This window comes from Olea europaea, chromosome 7, assembly GCF_002742605.1.
Source record: "Olea europaea var. sylvestris chromosome 7, O_europaea_v1, whole genome shotgun sequence".
Taxonomy (NCBI): domain Eukaryota; kingdom Viridiplantae; phylum Streptophyta; class Magnoliopsida; order Lamiales; family Oleaceae; genus Olea; species Olea europaea.
Genome location: NC_036243.1, coordinates 23543972 through 23560488, shown reverse-complemented (window position 1 = coordinate 23560488; position 16517 = coordinate 23543972). Strand labels below are relative to the sequence as shown.

Genomic DNA, 16517 nt, shown 5'->3' with positions numbered 1-16517 from the left:
AGAGGGCTAATGTCTTGTTGGTGGAATCCGCGGTGGAGGTGGTGACGGCATGGACACATGGCAAATGGTTTGCGGCTTGGCTAGGCTAGGCTGACAATGACATTCTCTCTTTGGTAGGTGATGTAATACACTTTGAGTAATGCTGATGATGTTGTTGATGATGTGAATTATATTCAAATTTGACCAACTTTAAGTCGGTCGAACTTTTTTTTTTTTTTCCTTTTCTCCCTTTTGCTTCTGTCTTATCCAAAAAGTGTTTTCTTTCTCCTCCAGGACACATTTTTTCACTTTCCTCTTTCCTCTATTTTTTTCACTCTCTCAAACACGTTTAGAAGCTCTTCTTATTTTTCTCATTATAAAATCATCGTCCCCCTTTCTTCTTTCAGAATAAACCCTCCAAATCTCCTCTCCCAATTTCTTCTACCGTTCGATTGAATTTTAGAATTAAGTTGTTCTATGGTTGAATTCAGATAGGTTCTATTGGACTCGTTTCCCATCATTTATGATAAACTCTCTTATCATTTTCTTCCAGCCATGTAGGTTGGGCTCTTAATCGTTAGTGACGTTCTTGAGATGTCCCGAATTTTGACTCTCTTCTTTTCATTTATTGATTTTTACTTTAGCGTGCACGTTAGGCATTTTTATTGATCTTATTAAATCAAATTGTTCCCGTCTCACTGTCGAGGAAGCTATCACACGGGAGGAGAGACGAAAACACACTCAAAAACACGGGAAGTGTAGGTTATTACATTTTAATTCAAACCATATCTTCCACACAGTTAATATCAAGAGCAAAGGGCTGTTTTTTCCATTGAAATCACATTGAATTTGCAGCAACCTTACACAAAACATGAAAAGAAGAGTTTAGAAGAATACCAAGCTCACATGGTCCATAAATAGCCCCACATCTCCTCCTAGAGAAAAAACGCAAACATAGTTGAAATTCGGTAAAATAAATGGATTCCAACACTAGCAATGCAACAAGATCAGGCAAAAGTGGAACTGTTTTTCCAAAAGAAGAGGAATATGTTTCGACTATGGTAGGCAAGAAAATAGCTGAGGCTGGGAAGAAAGCATTCGAATCTACTGTTGATGCAGTCAAGAAGCACTGCATCCTAATTAACAACATCCTGGAAATGTAGAGCCGCGGATTCAACGCCTAGCCAGCCATTTTTTTTTGCTTTACTTGTTTGTGTACTGTAATTTCTGTGTCTGCACTTGCGCATTAAGCAAAAAAGTAAAAATGCGGGTGACGTGATACATATGTTTATGTTACGCTTATGAAAACCTTACTATGTTTATTTGATCTAGATTCTAGTAGATTGCTACCTAGTGTTCTCATTGTGGCTGAAACTAGCCTCATATTTCCAAAGAAAGAATAAGAAAATTCAGGAATTTTTGAATGGTAAATTTTAGCATATCAAAATAACAGAAAAACATACTTTAAACTTGAGATTTGGTATGTAAATAATGGTGAAAAATGACTGGAATACAATGGAGGGCAGAATAATACCCTATGTCAACTTGCAGCCATTCTGCATGTCAGTAATCAATCTGGTCATTTATTTCATCATCACTAACATGAGGCTGTTCATTTTCATGATTGCTTTCAGTTTCCATGGAATCTATGGATCCCTCATCGTTGTCTTCATATAGGATAGGTGTTACCTTACTATTATCTTCCTCTACATCATCATCAACAGTCTGCAAAAAAGGGATGTCTTTGTAAAACTTTGATGAGTATCAGATAAAAGTATAAAAGTAATTATTTAGCAGCAGACCCACCTCTGCATAAAGCAACTCCAAGCAGCTTGATAACTGAAGAGTGTGGTTGAACGTTGAGAGTCTAGATTCTATAAGCTTCATTGGTGTTAAAAAGTGTGTTATATATAGGTGAATAGATTAGAAAGTGTTCAATCAAAACAACAAACAAAAGTTGTTAATGGAAGATCATCAATTTCAGTTTCTTATGAATTTCAAGTGGTACAAATCTGATGTTAATACCAAACATAATTTGATGTTGCTATGATTCAGATTTGGTGAGTACTTCGTCGTATTGGTTGCCTTTATTTAGATATCCAATTGCTAGAAATCACACACAATTAATCAAGATCTCTTGTGGACAGATTCTCCTTGTACATCCACAAAATTTTCTAATCATATTCCTTCCTAACCTGATATAAAGAGTTAAGAGCAACCAAAGAAGACTCTTGAGACATTATTCCACTAGCATGTTGAAGTAGTAAACTTCTAAGCCAAGGAAGAGCACAAGCCAGTACAGCACCCCAGTCGAACAAATGCACAATAACCAATAGTTGTCACAAACTAATGAGACTATAAATTAGCGTAAAAATGCAAGGTATAGAAAACAATTTCTGGATTAGAGACAAAATCATTAAAGATTTTTTTTGGGCCTAAAAACAAGATCATTGAACGCACTACTGAACTTCTATCAATATTTCAGCTTTTCAGTTCTATCGGTACTAGTTTGTTCTGTGCCAGATATCTGCGTTGGTATTTCCTATTTTTCCCCTTACCTCAATTGGATTATTGATATGAAAGACTGCAGGAACTTGAGAACATCAGAAGGATTCAACAATGACACTGAATTTGATATTACCTGCAGTGTGATGGTGCTTCCACTAATTATTATCAAGAGAAAGAAAAAGGAATTGTTCCTTAAACAGGACGCACATGTAAAGAAAAAAAAAAAAAAAAAGGAACAACTAGAGCAGGACACTAGGATTTACGGCACCTTATCATCTTTTCTGAACAAGCAATCTATTAGAAGTGCTCGATCATCAGCGTGTAAAGCTTGCTTAAGCAAAATATGAACAGTGGTTTTGTTTGAGGAGAGGACTCTACATCATGGCTTTTGGCTCCACTGTTTGCTGTCAAGTTAAGGCTTGCAAGCTTCTCACCCACGGTCAGCTCAATCAAATCAGTGTTGACAGGAACTCCATCTATATGATCTCCAAGACCTACATACCACAAGACAACCACATTCTTCTTATGAGGTTAAAGATATGCTTTCTCTTCACATATTTACCCTATTTAAACATAAATCACGAACTGTGTAAAGTCAAAAATGAGACATACGACTGAGCTTCTCTTCTGCTAGCATGGGAAACCTCGAGCAGTTCAACAAGTTTCAAGTGAAAATAGCCAAACTTAGTGTCATTTTCCAATTTCGAAGTTTTTATAAGTACATTCAAGTTTAGAACAGCCTAAACTTAGTGTCCTTTTTCAACTTCGAAGTCTTTATAAGTACTCTCATGTTTAAAACAGAAAGTATCAAATTTGGGATAAAGATCGTTATGATCTACATATGATGTTCAAATCTTTAATCAATGTTCTTAAGCCAAACATCTCGCTCAATTTTCATTGTCAAAAAAAGAACTGAAGTATTGGCATGCATTTTTTATGCCATATGTAACAGAAGGATTATTCTTCACTACGTTAACAAGGAATTATTAAATGGTGGCAGCTCTGATATCATCTATAAGCGCAAGGGGTGCTTGTGAACAGTTTCACACACCAAGAAGACCAAGAAGTGAAAAATTAATTAAAAAGGCAAATAAAAGGCAGCCCTCAAATGCTGTTGAGCTCAACTTGTAGCCTATAGGTTTGAGCCCATAAGGGAATACTAACAAGATTCGAAACGATTGTTTAAAATCCTAGAAGGAACCAAAGAGTCTTCTTCAATGCAAAATTTAAGCCATTACAATTGGAATAAAACAAAAAATTAAGTGTGGATTAACGACTGAAAATTGTTACGATCAATAAATAAGTAAAGAAAGGTAGTTCGCTACTTTTGAATAGCTATTTTGATATTAAAGATAAAAGCACTAATTTAGCTTCTATTCCACTGATATTTAGCACAACAAACCTCTTGCACCTTCTCTCAAAACTTGAATCCTCCCAAGATATTTTACCTTCCTCGTTTTGTTTAAGGGAAAAAACTACCAATAACAATCACATATTTTCCCATATTTCTTATTAGAGACTTTTCAGCAGTTTCGAGTAGACAATGGACAAAGGTTCATAGGAGCTTACTCTTATCCGATATAGTCTCAGAAGTAATCCCATCAGTCGTGCCTACATTGCTTTCTCTAGCTTTCCTTTTTGAAGATTTATTTTTCTTTGTCATGTCCCCTGCAGCAATAGTTATTTAAATAAGTTTGTAATGTCCTAGAGAAACACCTGTTCTCATTTAATGGTACAAATTTATCCTTTATATTAATTTATATACTACTAAATTATGAGCGCATACATCAAGCAGTAGTAGATTAATGTGGGTAAATATATTTAAAATCACATTCTATTTTAATATTCTGATAAAGCTATCATTTTTAATCTGTATCCAGAATCAAAATAAGTTGTGCGCCAATTATCAATGTGTGGATCGTTCGTTCACACCACTTCCAAAATCACTATCTACTCTTCTTTACCTTAGACATTGCAAAATAATACAACAGATTCATCGATGAATTTTTTACCTGATTGAGCACAAAATATGTGGAAAAAGAAAGAATCCTGACGGACTGAAATAGTGTAGATAGAGGCTGGCCCAAAGGCACAGCAGCGGCAGCCGCAGCGACTACGAATTGAACAATCTGGGCCTCTGGTTTGGGCTGAACCGCTGGATTGAAGGCTGAGAGAGAGACGATTACTTTAGGGTCTATCTAATTAGGGTTTATCGAATAGAATTTTTTGTCCTTAAGAGGGAAATTACAGCTTAGGTCCTCGACTTATTTTTTGAGTAGCAAGTTCATATATAATTTTCAAATTTATATAAGTTGACCTTCGAAGTTTGATAATAATTAGCTTTTTGAGGAAATAGGAATGGACCAATTCTTTCATCTAAATGTGTATTAATTGAGAATCTGTGTACACGCTCATTTTTTAACCTTCTCCTCTTAGGTCCAAAATGGAACTCTTAATTAGATCCCTCAACGATTTGGATTGATGTCTGCTGATGAGAGGAAGCTTGTGATTCGTGTCATGTATGTAGCATACAATTTGTTTTTAGCTATGTGAATCAACAAATCATGGAAAAGTTGGATATATAGATCTTTGTACTCTTTGTAAAACGCTTCGATTATCATTAAATTTCAATAGGTTTGTTGGTGGTTTAGCAATCTCTTCAAGGTTTTACACTAGCATCCTATAATACACATCGTTGAGAACGCTTTGACTTTATTTTTTATTTACTAGCTTCTAAAATATGGTTTGAAATTATATAAATCTCAATAAATCGTCACTTGACTAATATAGAAAATATCTTGCTTCAAATTCCAGGCGTAGGGTCAAGTTGTAAAATAAAATCTAGATTGATAAGTTATAACACTAGAGGTCACGTTATGATTTATTAGACAATCATTGTCACGACTGGTTACCTTTGTTTTTTGGGAAAATAGTCATCCTAATTTGCTCACGTCACTCCCTTTATGAGATACAATTATATTTATTATAATGACGACCTCCATGTTCGTGTATGTTTGGTTATCGCCTATGTCAACCTTTATGTTCGTATAACTCGATAGTTCATTTATTTTTTAAATCAACACCTCCTATATGATAAGAACACTAAATAACCGCTCCGAAAATTTTATATGAGACAAATTTAAGGGCGCTTTTTGACCCAAGGCATGTCATGATTTTTCAAAGAATTAGTCACCCGCACTACATACCCACGTGAAGTTTTTCTTCCTCTCTTCTTTCACAAAAAAACAAGTGAGAATTATTGCATAATTTAATGCTAATATGCCATTTTGGATAGGTACAATTACGCTATGGGTGAAACGTTGATTTACACTCTTTTATATGACACGATTTACATCATTAATTTTCCTCCACCTTTTCCATCAATGAACGGATTCTCCCACATAGGGGGAATGTAATGTCTACCATATCGACAAAATAGTTTGACTATGGCCCCGTTTGGTAGGAATTTTTTGCCCCCAAAAAATTGATTTTTTTACCGTTATTTTACTATTCAAGCCGTAATTTTTGACTTCTTCTCTCACATGTGAACCCCACTTTTCTTCTAACGGTCAAAAAATCAATTCTCAAAATCCCTACCAAACGGGCCCTATAAACACTTGTCAAGCATTTCATATCTCCATATTTTGTGAAACTCACAAAAACTAAGGTCATTTTCAACGCTGCACCAAAATTTATATCATTTTACTCCAAATTTTGCATTAAATTTAGCACTAAACTAAAACTCATCTCCAACCATTACACTAAAAGTTACACCAAATGAACATCGTTTAACCATTGTCTTCCCTTTTTTTATTCTTTATAATTTATGTATTTAAAATATTATTTATATAATTATTTTATAAAAACATAAATTATTAAATAAATAATTACGTTAAATTACGGAAAAGATTAAATTAATTTAATAAATATAAAAAATCGTATGTATTACGTTAAATAATTTCCTTATGTATGTCGTTGTTATATTTCTTTATGTATTACGAAATAATTACGTTAAATAATTTCTTTATAATGTATCGTTTTGTTTAAATAAAATTATATTGTCGTATGTATGTCGTTGTTTAATATATTTCGTGTTAACTTTAATAAATAATCGTGTTTGTTATATTTTAAATTTTTTTCTTCTTTTAATTAAATTATGAGTGAGAGATATTTCGTGTTATCTCACGCCTTACTGGTAACCGCAGTGTGGGAGTTTGATTCCTGAAACATGGAATTGGATTTCTTGTAGGTGCAGTGTACAGACAGCTCTTGTTCCATAATCTATTAGGACACATTTCATGATTTACCTCCCTCACAAAGCTCTAAAGACGGGACAGTGAGACCCTCAAGATTGGAGTTCAACTTTTTTTTTTTTTTTAATATTAACTATGAATGCATAGGTGGTTGTCGTTTATACAAAGGAGCGCCCAAAAGCGACCCTTAACGATTGTTTGTCAGAGAATTATGAAAATAAATTATGGAAGTAAGATGTGTCAAGAATTGGTCTTTCGAATAACTATTTAGAAAATAAATTGTTTGTCAAGAATCGGTTTTTCCAATAACTAAGATTTGGAGAAAATATCGCGCAAATGACTGTTTTCTTTGAAATTACTTGGTAGTGATGAACGTTGTCAACATTTTATGTGTGTGTGTGTGTGTGAGTGTGTGTGTATATTACACGCTCATATACGCACACATATGTGTGATTTATTATGATTTTTTCATGTATTTACTATTTAGTAACTTGTTAATTTATAGTTCATACCTAAAAATTAATGCCAAGAGAGGGCAAGTTGGAAATTGGAATCTTCCTAACTTTAATTTAGTAACGTTATTACTCCCGTCTAAGCCTCATTATTTTTATTACATTAAATTAAATTTTTCTCTCTCCTACTTTTAATCACACAATTTTCAATAAAATAATATTACACATAAATAAAAAAAATTTCAATCACTCATTTTTCAAAAAAATACTATTTATCTCATTATAATATATAAATAATGGGGCTCAAACGGGGGCTAATGTATCAAAAAATCTCTTACTCTCTAATCTGTATACCAAAATAAATAGTTTTAACTAAACGACTTCAGTTTTAACATTTCATCTGCAGTGATGCTGCTACTATATTGGTCCATAAAGATGTTTTACACATTCATTTTAACGACAGCACTTTCATATAACATGAATAAGTGACAAGACAGCGGAGACAAAAAAAAAATATTATTAAAATATCTTACTTTTAAGCATGGAATCTTCAAAAAGGAAGGACAAACGCCTACGTAAGAACGCTCAATATCTTCCTACGTAAGAACGCTCAATATCAAGATAAAACTATGAAAACATGGTGAGGGCCTGTTTGGGGGTGTGGTAAGAAGAGTGTAGAAGCAATATTGGTCGTTTATAAATACCCTCACACATCTTCCTTCAGACACACACACAGTAAGCACAAGAATATTGAGAGAGAGATTCATAAAAAAATTAAAATCAGAAAAGATGAATCCTAACGAAGAAAAGAGCAGCATCAGTGAAAGAAAATTCGTCAAGAATGGAAGTGTTTTTCCTACAAAAAGGGAACGCATTTCAACTCTGGTGGTAAGGAAAATCCTCAATGCCGGAAAGAAAGTGGTCAAGTCTGTTTTTTATGCTGTCAAGAAGCACAAGGATAAAGGAAAGACTGTTGTTGATGCCGGGAACAAACACGAGGATAAAGCTAAGGTGACTCATGGTGATTAGAAAATGCAGCTTAAATAAGCTGCTTCAGAATAAGAGCGTGGTTTATGTGTCGTGATTTTATTGTAATTTACTGTTTGGTCGAGTCCTGCAGGTTGCCTCCTAATTCTTGTATATATTGCTGGGGTTTAATATAAATAAAAACGTTTCCTTTGCTTTCATGCATCTGAATCCTAAATCATGTAGTGGTATACATTTCTTCATAATTCAGATTTCATTATGTTGATTCAGAAAGAGAGAGAGAGAGAGAGGAAAAAGGAAAGAAATTTTAGTCATTCTTCTTATCTCAAGAGTTTGGTTTATTTATTCCAACAAAATCTAAGATGTTTGCTGTTAAGTAATTTTAAATATGAAAATATGCTTATTTAAGTTAGTCAAATGATACCATGTTTTATCAAGCTTATAAAGTTCATTTAAATAAAGTTTTAAGAGGAAAGATCTCTTGTTTTATTCCCTTCACATTTCTTTTCCAATCACATTAAAAATTTACCAAACTAAAGGAGATGGGTGATAGTGGAACCGAAAGCAAATATTCTTGAATACCCATTTAGCCTTCTCTACATAGTACTCCAATCTCACTCTGCATAACGCAATCAATGCTCCTCTTTTCGTTGCTCCCCATGTTGTTCGTACGTTTTGCTCACACATCTCATATATTCATCAAAACCTATAAGCACAGCAATCTAAGATACAAAGATCTATCAAAACATTAGCTTCAGATCGAGTTTTCTTGCTTTTTACTAGGTATATCCATCTCTTCTTCACCAAGATTTGAAGATTTTTTAGATTCATTTTGTTCCTGTATGAATTACTTATCATATTCCATGTAAATTAAAGATGGACTTGGTCAGATCGTGGGTTAACTGTTAAAAGGAATTCGAATGAATTGCTCTTTTTGGTTATTTTCTTTCTGAGATTCGAGGAAAATTAGGTTAAAGATATTTAATAGGGATGGGTGTTTAACAGCTTTCTTTTCAATAATTATGCAAGTCCTCAATTCCAGGTAATTCCCTTTTCGAAGATGCAAGCGAGGTGTAAACGATTATTTTCTTCTCCCAACTGTTTTATCTTTCAGGTTGGACGTATTAAGACTTGTGTGTCAATCGTATTAAGAGGAGTAATCCGATCTTGTGAAGTTTATAAGTAACATGGTGTCAGACTACCTTTCCTTGACTACCATGCCATGCTTCCTCTAGCATTGGTTTTGGAGATTACTACTTCTATTAGTTTTTTTTTTACAAATAACATAAAAAATCATTTTTATCTTTAATAAAAAAACACATTTAAAAATTAGCAATTTTATAACCATTTTTTTTAATTCTCTGAAATACAATTATAAAAAAGAAAACAATATTGAATTACATTATTTAATACTTAAGTAATTCAATATTAAATAAATTTCATACATTTATAACAAATTATAAATCCTTATATGCAGTTTACCGTATTTGCAGGTAACTTACCGTATATACAGTTTACCGTATATACTGTCAACTGTATTTGTAGCTTACCGTATTTACAAATAACTTACTGTATTTTCACCTTACCGTATTTGCAGCTTACTGTATCTGCTGCCTACCGTATTTGCAACTTACCGTAATATGCTGTCTACCGCATTTACAGCTTACTGTATTTTTATATGCCGATTTTTTGCACTTACAAATACCAAGAATGCGGAACACCGTACATTCACTTACCAAGTCGAATTTCAAAAAAAATTTCAAATTTTTATTTTTTCAACATCAGTATAAAATAAATATTAAATATATATGAAGCACAAAATATAAATACATATGAATACGGTGCTCAATCTTCAATTTTTGAATATTGTATTACACAAAATTTAGAAATATAATCTTCACATTCAACTCAATCATATCAACACTATCACAGAATACAAGCAAAATAATTTGTATAATTTCGTATATTTCTTATTCAAGTATGAAATATACAAGTATATTTTTTCTAGATGACACAATACTTTTATGCAATTGTAAAAATAATTTGCAATTATTTTCTTATATCATGGAAATATTTCTAGATATTACTTCAAAAACTTTCCAAAAAACTAAAATTCATATACTAATAAAAATACGATAAATGCAAAATTTGTGCAACTTACGTCACAGTCACTGTGCGGAAAGTTTTTTTTTTTTTTAATTTCGCATTGTACGAAGAGTTTGCCAACTCTTCGCGCTGTGTGATTTTTTATTTTTATTTTTGCTTTTTTTATTTCGCACTGTACGAAAAGTCCGCACTTTGTGAGGACAGTGTCCGCACAGATTGTGCGGATAGTCCGCACAGAATTTCATCTCTCCGCACTGTGCAAAGAGTTTTACCATAATGTTTGCCATCTCTCCACACTGTGCTGCCATCTCTTCGCACTGTGCGGAGAATTTTTTTTTTTTTTACTTTGCACTGTGTGGAGAGTTGCTCTCCGCACATGGTTTGTCATCTTTTCGCACTATGCGGAGAGTTTTTTCTTCCTTTTTTACTCCGCACATTGTTTGTCATCTCTCCACACTGTGCGAAGAGTTGATTTTTATTTTTTGTAAAACTCATGTGCGAAGAATTTTATTTTATTATTATTTTTTGTGCTTATGGCAGTTTATATTTACTAAAATTATTATTATTTTTTTTAATGCTAGTGACATGATGTGTAGAAAAATATTTGTTTGACATAATTATTTTTTTAATACGAGTGGGATGATGTGTGGAAGAATATTTGTTTGACATAAACAAAATAAAAAATGACATCATGCATAATAAAATTGGATTCATTTACTATTGCATGAATAGTATACCCTCCTCCTTTTTATTTGAAGTTAGATAATCCTTCGTATCAGAATAAACCCTCCAAATCTCCTCTCCCAATTTCTTCTACGGTTGGATTGAGTTTTAGAATTAAGTTTTTCTACGGTTGGATTGAAAAGTTTGAATTCAGATAGGTTCTATTGGACTCGTTTACCATCATTTATGATAAACTCTTTTATCATTTTCTTCCAGCCATGTAGGTTGTGCTCTTAATCAATAATCATTAGCGACGTTCTTGAGATGTCCTGAATTTCGCCTCTCTTCTTTTCATTTATTGATATTAACCTCTCGCTAGGCATTTTTATTGATCTTCTTAAATCAAATTGTTACCGTTTAACTGACGAGGAAGCTGTCACACGGGAGGAGAAAGAGACAAAAACACAGTAACTGTAGGTTATCACATTTTAATTTCACCTCATAATATTTTAATTCAAACCATAATATCCACACACAGTTAATATCAATAGCAAAGGGCTGTTTTTCCCATTGAAATAACATTGAATTTGCAGAGTCTAGAAGAATACCAAGCTCACATTGATGCGAACCCAATTAGCAAGGTTGCTATCGAACCTACAGGAATTGACAACGGATTCCAAGAACTCCCAAATAATGATCAAGGTTTAGGAATCGACCCGCAAAAGTAAACTAAGCAACCGAACGTATATGAACCAAACGATCTCTTAATCACACAATCTTGAAATCTCCTCTGGATTGTGGATTTGACCCAAAAAATTAATGAATCAAACAACCCAACGATAACGGCGATACAAAGAACCGTTTGATTACACAACCCAAAGAATCTCACCCGATGATTTGTTTGAACACCACAAGATATTAAATCTTGATAAGTTCGATATTTTGAAACAAAAGCTTCAAGAGGAAAATCTCTATTCAATTCATGATAAAAGCCTTGTGTATATATACTAAAAATCTAGCAAGTAGTTTGAAAAGGAATAAAACTCTAACAATATCAAAGTTACCAAAATTAAGAATTATAAACAAAATAAAACTCCTAAGAATATAGAAATTATCAAAAATAAAGAATTCTAACCAAAACTAACAACTTGTGAATTTTGGAAACTTTCCCTACCGGAATTAACGTTGCGGATCATATCACACATGGTCTATATATAGCCCCTTCATATCTCCTCTTGGAAAAAGAACGCATACTTAGTTGAAATTCAGTAAAATAAATGGATTCCAACACTAGCCATGCAACAAGATCAGGCAAAAATGGAATTGTTTTTCCAAAAGAAGAGGATGTTTCGACTATTGTAGGCAAGAAAATAGCTGAGGCTGGAAGAAAGCGGTCGAATCTACTGTTGATGCAGTCAAGAACCACTGCATCCTAATTAACATCCTGGAAATGTAGAGCCGCGGATTCAACACCTGGCGAGCAAGTTTTTTAATATTTTACTTGTTTGTGTACTGTAATTTCTGTGTCTGCACTTACGCCTATAGCAAAAAAGGTAAAAAAGCAGGTGATGTGATACATATGCTTATGTTACACTTATGGAAACCTTACTATGTTTATTTGATCTAGATTCTTGTAGATTGCTAACTAGTGTTCTCATTGTGGCTGAAACTAGCCTCATATTTCCAAAGAAAGAATAAGAAAATTTAGGAATTTTTTGAATTGTAGATCTTAGCATATCAAAGTAACAGGAAAACATACTTTAAGCTTGAGCTTTGGTATGTAAAATAACTGGTGAAAAATGACTGGAATACAATGGAGGGCAGAGTAATACCATTCTGCATGTCAGCAATTAATCTCGTCATTGATTTCATCATCACTAAAATCACTAAAAACATGAGGCTGTTCATCGTCATGACTGCTTTCAGTTTCCATGGAATATACGGATCCCCCATCGTCACTCTCATTGTTGTCTTCTTATATGATTGGTGTTACCTCACTATTATCTTCCTCTACATCATCATCAACAGTCTGCAAAAAAGGGATGTCTGTGTAAAACTTCAATGAGTTTCAGGTAAAAGTAATTATTTAGCAGCAGACCCACCTCAGCATAAAGCAACTCCAAGCAGCTTGATAACTGAAGAGTGCGGTCGAACGTTGAGACTCTAGATTCTATAAGCTGCATTGGAGTTAACAAGTGTGTCATATATAGGTGAATAGATTAGAAAGTGTTCGATCAAAATAACAAACAACACTTGCTAACGGAAGATCATCAATTTCAGTTTCCTTTGAATTTCGAGTGGTACAAATCTGATGTTAACACCAAACATAATTTGATGTTGCTATGATTCAGATTTGGTGAGTACTTCGTCGTATTGGTTGCCTTTATTTAGATATCCAATTGCTAGAAATCACACAAAATTAATCGGGATCTCTTGTGGACAGATTCTCCTCGTACATCCACAAAATTTTCTAATCGTATTCCTTCCTAACCTGATACAAAGAGTTAAGAGCAACCAAAGAAGACTCTTGAGACATTATTCCACCAGCATGTTGAAGTGGTAAACTTCTAAGCCAAGGAAGAGCACAAGCCAGTACAGCACCCCTGTCGAACAAATGCACAATCGCCAATAGTTGTCACAAACTAATGAGACTATAAATTAGTGTAAAAATGCAAGATATAGAAAGTAATTTCTAGATTAGAGACAAAATCATCAAAGATCTTTTTTTTTCCCCCCTAAAAACGAGAAAATTGAAAGCACTGAATTTCTATCAATACTTCAGCTTTTCAGTTCTACTGGTACTAGTTTGTTCTGTGGCAGATATCTGTATTGATATTTCCTATTTTTCCCCTTACGTCAGTTGGATTATTGATATGAAAGACTGTAGGAACTTGAGAACATCAGATGGATTCAACAATGACACTGAATTCGATATTACCTGCAGTGTGATGGTGTTTCCACTTCATATTATCAAGAGAGAGAAAAAAGAATTGTTCCTTAAACAGGACATACTTGCAAAGAAAAAAAGGAACAACTAGAGCAGGACACTAGGATTTATGGCACCTTATCATCTTGTCTGAACAAGCAATCTATTAGAAGTGCTCGATCATCAGTATGTGAAGCTTGCTTAATCAAAATATGAGCGGAGTCCGCACTAGGTGGTTTTGTTTGAGGAGAGGAGACTACATCATGGCTTTTGGCTCCACTGTTTTCTGTCAAGTTAAGGTTTGCAAGCTTCTCGCCCATGGTCAGCTCATTCAAATCATTGTTAACAGGAACTCCATCTATATGATCTCCAAGACCAACATACCAAAAGACAACCACATCCTTCTTATGAAGTTAAATATATGCTTTTCTCTTCACATATTTACCCTATTTAAACATAAATCACGAACTGTATAAAGTCAAAAATGAGACATACGACTGAGCTTCTCTTTTGCTAATATAGGAAGCCTCGAGCAGTTGAACAAGTTTCGAGTGAAAATAGCCTAAACTTAGTGTCATTCCAACTTCGAAGTCTATATAAATGCTTTCAAATTTAGAACAGCCTAAACTTAGGGTCATTGTTCAACTTCGAAGTCTTTATAAGTACTCTCAAGTTTAAAACAGAAAGTATCAAATTTGAAATAAGCTCATCATGATCTACATATGATATCCAAATCTTTAATAAATGCTCTTAAGCCAAACATCTCGCTCAATTTTCATCGCCAAAAAAAGACCTGAAGTATTGGCATGCATTTTTTATGCCATATGTAACGAAAGGATTATCCTTCACTACGTTAACAAGGAATTATTAAATGGCGGCAGCTCTGATATCAGCTATAAGTGTAAGGGGTGCTTGGCCATTTTATGAACAGTTTCACACACCAAGAAGACCGAGAAGTGTAAGGGGTGCTTGCCCTCAAATGCTCTTGAGCTCAACTTTTAGCCTATAGGTTTGAGCACAAAAGGGAATACTAACAAGATTCAAAATGATTGTTTTAAAACCTAGAAGGAACCAAAGAGTCTTCTTCATTGCAATATTTAAGCCATTACAATTGGAATAAAATAATAATAATAATAATAATTAAGTGTGGATTAACGACTGAAAATTGTTACGATCAATAAATAAGTAAAAAAAAGGTAGTTCGCCACTTTTGAATAGCTATTTTGATATTAAGATAAAAGCGCTATTCTAGCATCTATTCCACTGATATTTAGCACAACAAACCTCTTCCACCTTCTCTCAAAATTTGAATCCACCCAAGACATTTTACCTTCCTCCTTTTGTTTAAGGGAAAAAACTGCAAATAACAATCACATATTTTCTCCATATTTCGTATTAGAGACTTTTCAGCAGTTTTGAGTAGACAATAAACAAAGGTTCATAGGAGCTTACTCTTATCCGATATAGTCTCAGAAGTAATCCCATCAGACGTGGCTACATTGCTTTCTCTAGCTTTCCTTTTTGAAGATTTATTTTTCTTTGTCATGTCCCTGCAGCAATTGTTATTTAAATATGTTGGTAATGTCCTAGAGAAACACTTGTTCTCATTTTACTGATACAAATTTTTCATTTATATTAATTTATATACCACTAAATTATGAGCGCATACATCAAGCAATATTCAAGCAGTTGCAGATTAATGTGGATAGCTATTTAAAATCACATTCTATTTTAATATTCTGATAAAGCTATCATTTTTAATCTGTATTTAGAATCAAAATAAGTTGTGCGCCAATTATCAATGTGTGGATCGTTCGTTCACACCACTTCCACAATCACTATTTAATCTTCTTTGCCTTGGACATTGCAAAATAATACAATAGATTCATCGATGAATTTTTTACCTGATTGAGCACAAAATATGTATAAAAAGAAAGAATCCTGACGTACTGAAAGAATGTAGAGAGAGGCTGGCCCAAAGGCACAGCAGCGGCAGCTGCAGCGACTGCGAATTGAAGAATCTGGGCCTCTGGTTTGGCTGAACCGCTGGATTGAAGACTGAGAGAGACGATTACTTTAGGGTTTATCTAATCAGGGTTTATCGAATAGAATTTTTTGTTCTTAAGAGGGAAATTACAGCTTAGGTCCTCGACTTATTTTTTGAGTAGCAAGTTCATATCTAATTTTCAAATTGATATAAGTTGACCTTCGAAGTTTAATAATAATTAGCTTTTTGAGGAAATACGAATGGACCAATTCTTTCATCTGTACTAGTCAAGAATCTGTGTACAAGCTTGTTTTCGAGCCTTCTCTTCTCTTAGGTCCAAAGTGGAACTATCAATTACATCCCTCAATGGCTTGGATTGATGCCTACTGATGACAGAAAGTTTGTGATTCGTGTCATGTATGTAGCAAACAATTAGTTTTTATTTATGTGAATTAACAAATCATGGAAAATTTTGGACATATAGATCTTTCTACTCTTTGTAAAATGCTTTGATTATCTTTAAATTTCAATAGGTTTGTCAATGGTTTGGCAATCTCTCCAGGTTTTACACAAATGTCCTATAATACACATGCTTCGACCTTTTTTTTTCCCACCTATTTACTAGCTTCTAAAATTTGGTTTGAAATTACATAAAT

The 16517-nt window shown here is 33.6% G+C and overlaps 1 protein-coding gene across 1 annotated transcript; it reads right to left on the bottom strand.

Annotated features, from left to right (window-relative positions):
• Positions 1-216: 216 nt before the first annotated feature.
• LOC111397489 lies at positions 217-15950 on the bottom strand. Its single transcript, XM_023024442.1, has 7 exons — positions 15825-15950; positions 15327-15424; positions 14012-14250; positions 2538-2620; positions 1786-1860; positions 1514-1704; positions 217-914 (listed from the first exon to the last, which is right to left on the bottom strand). The coding sequence occupies exons 2-5, from the start codon at positions 15418-15420 to the stop codon at positions 1854-1856; spliced, it is 423 nt and encodes a 140-aa protein (XP_022880210.1). The 5' UTR covers positions 15421-15424; positions 15825-15950; the 3' UTR covers positions 217-914; positions 1514-1704; positions 1786-1853.
• Positions 15951-16517: the final 567 nt, after the last annotated feature.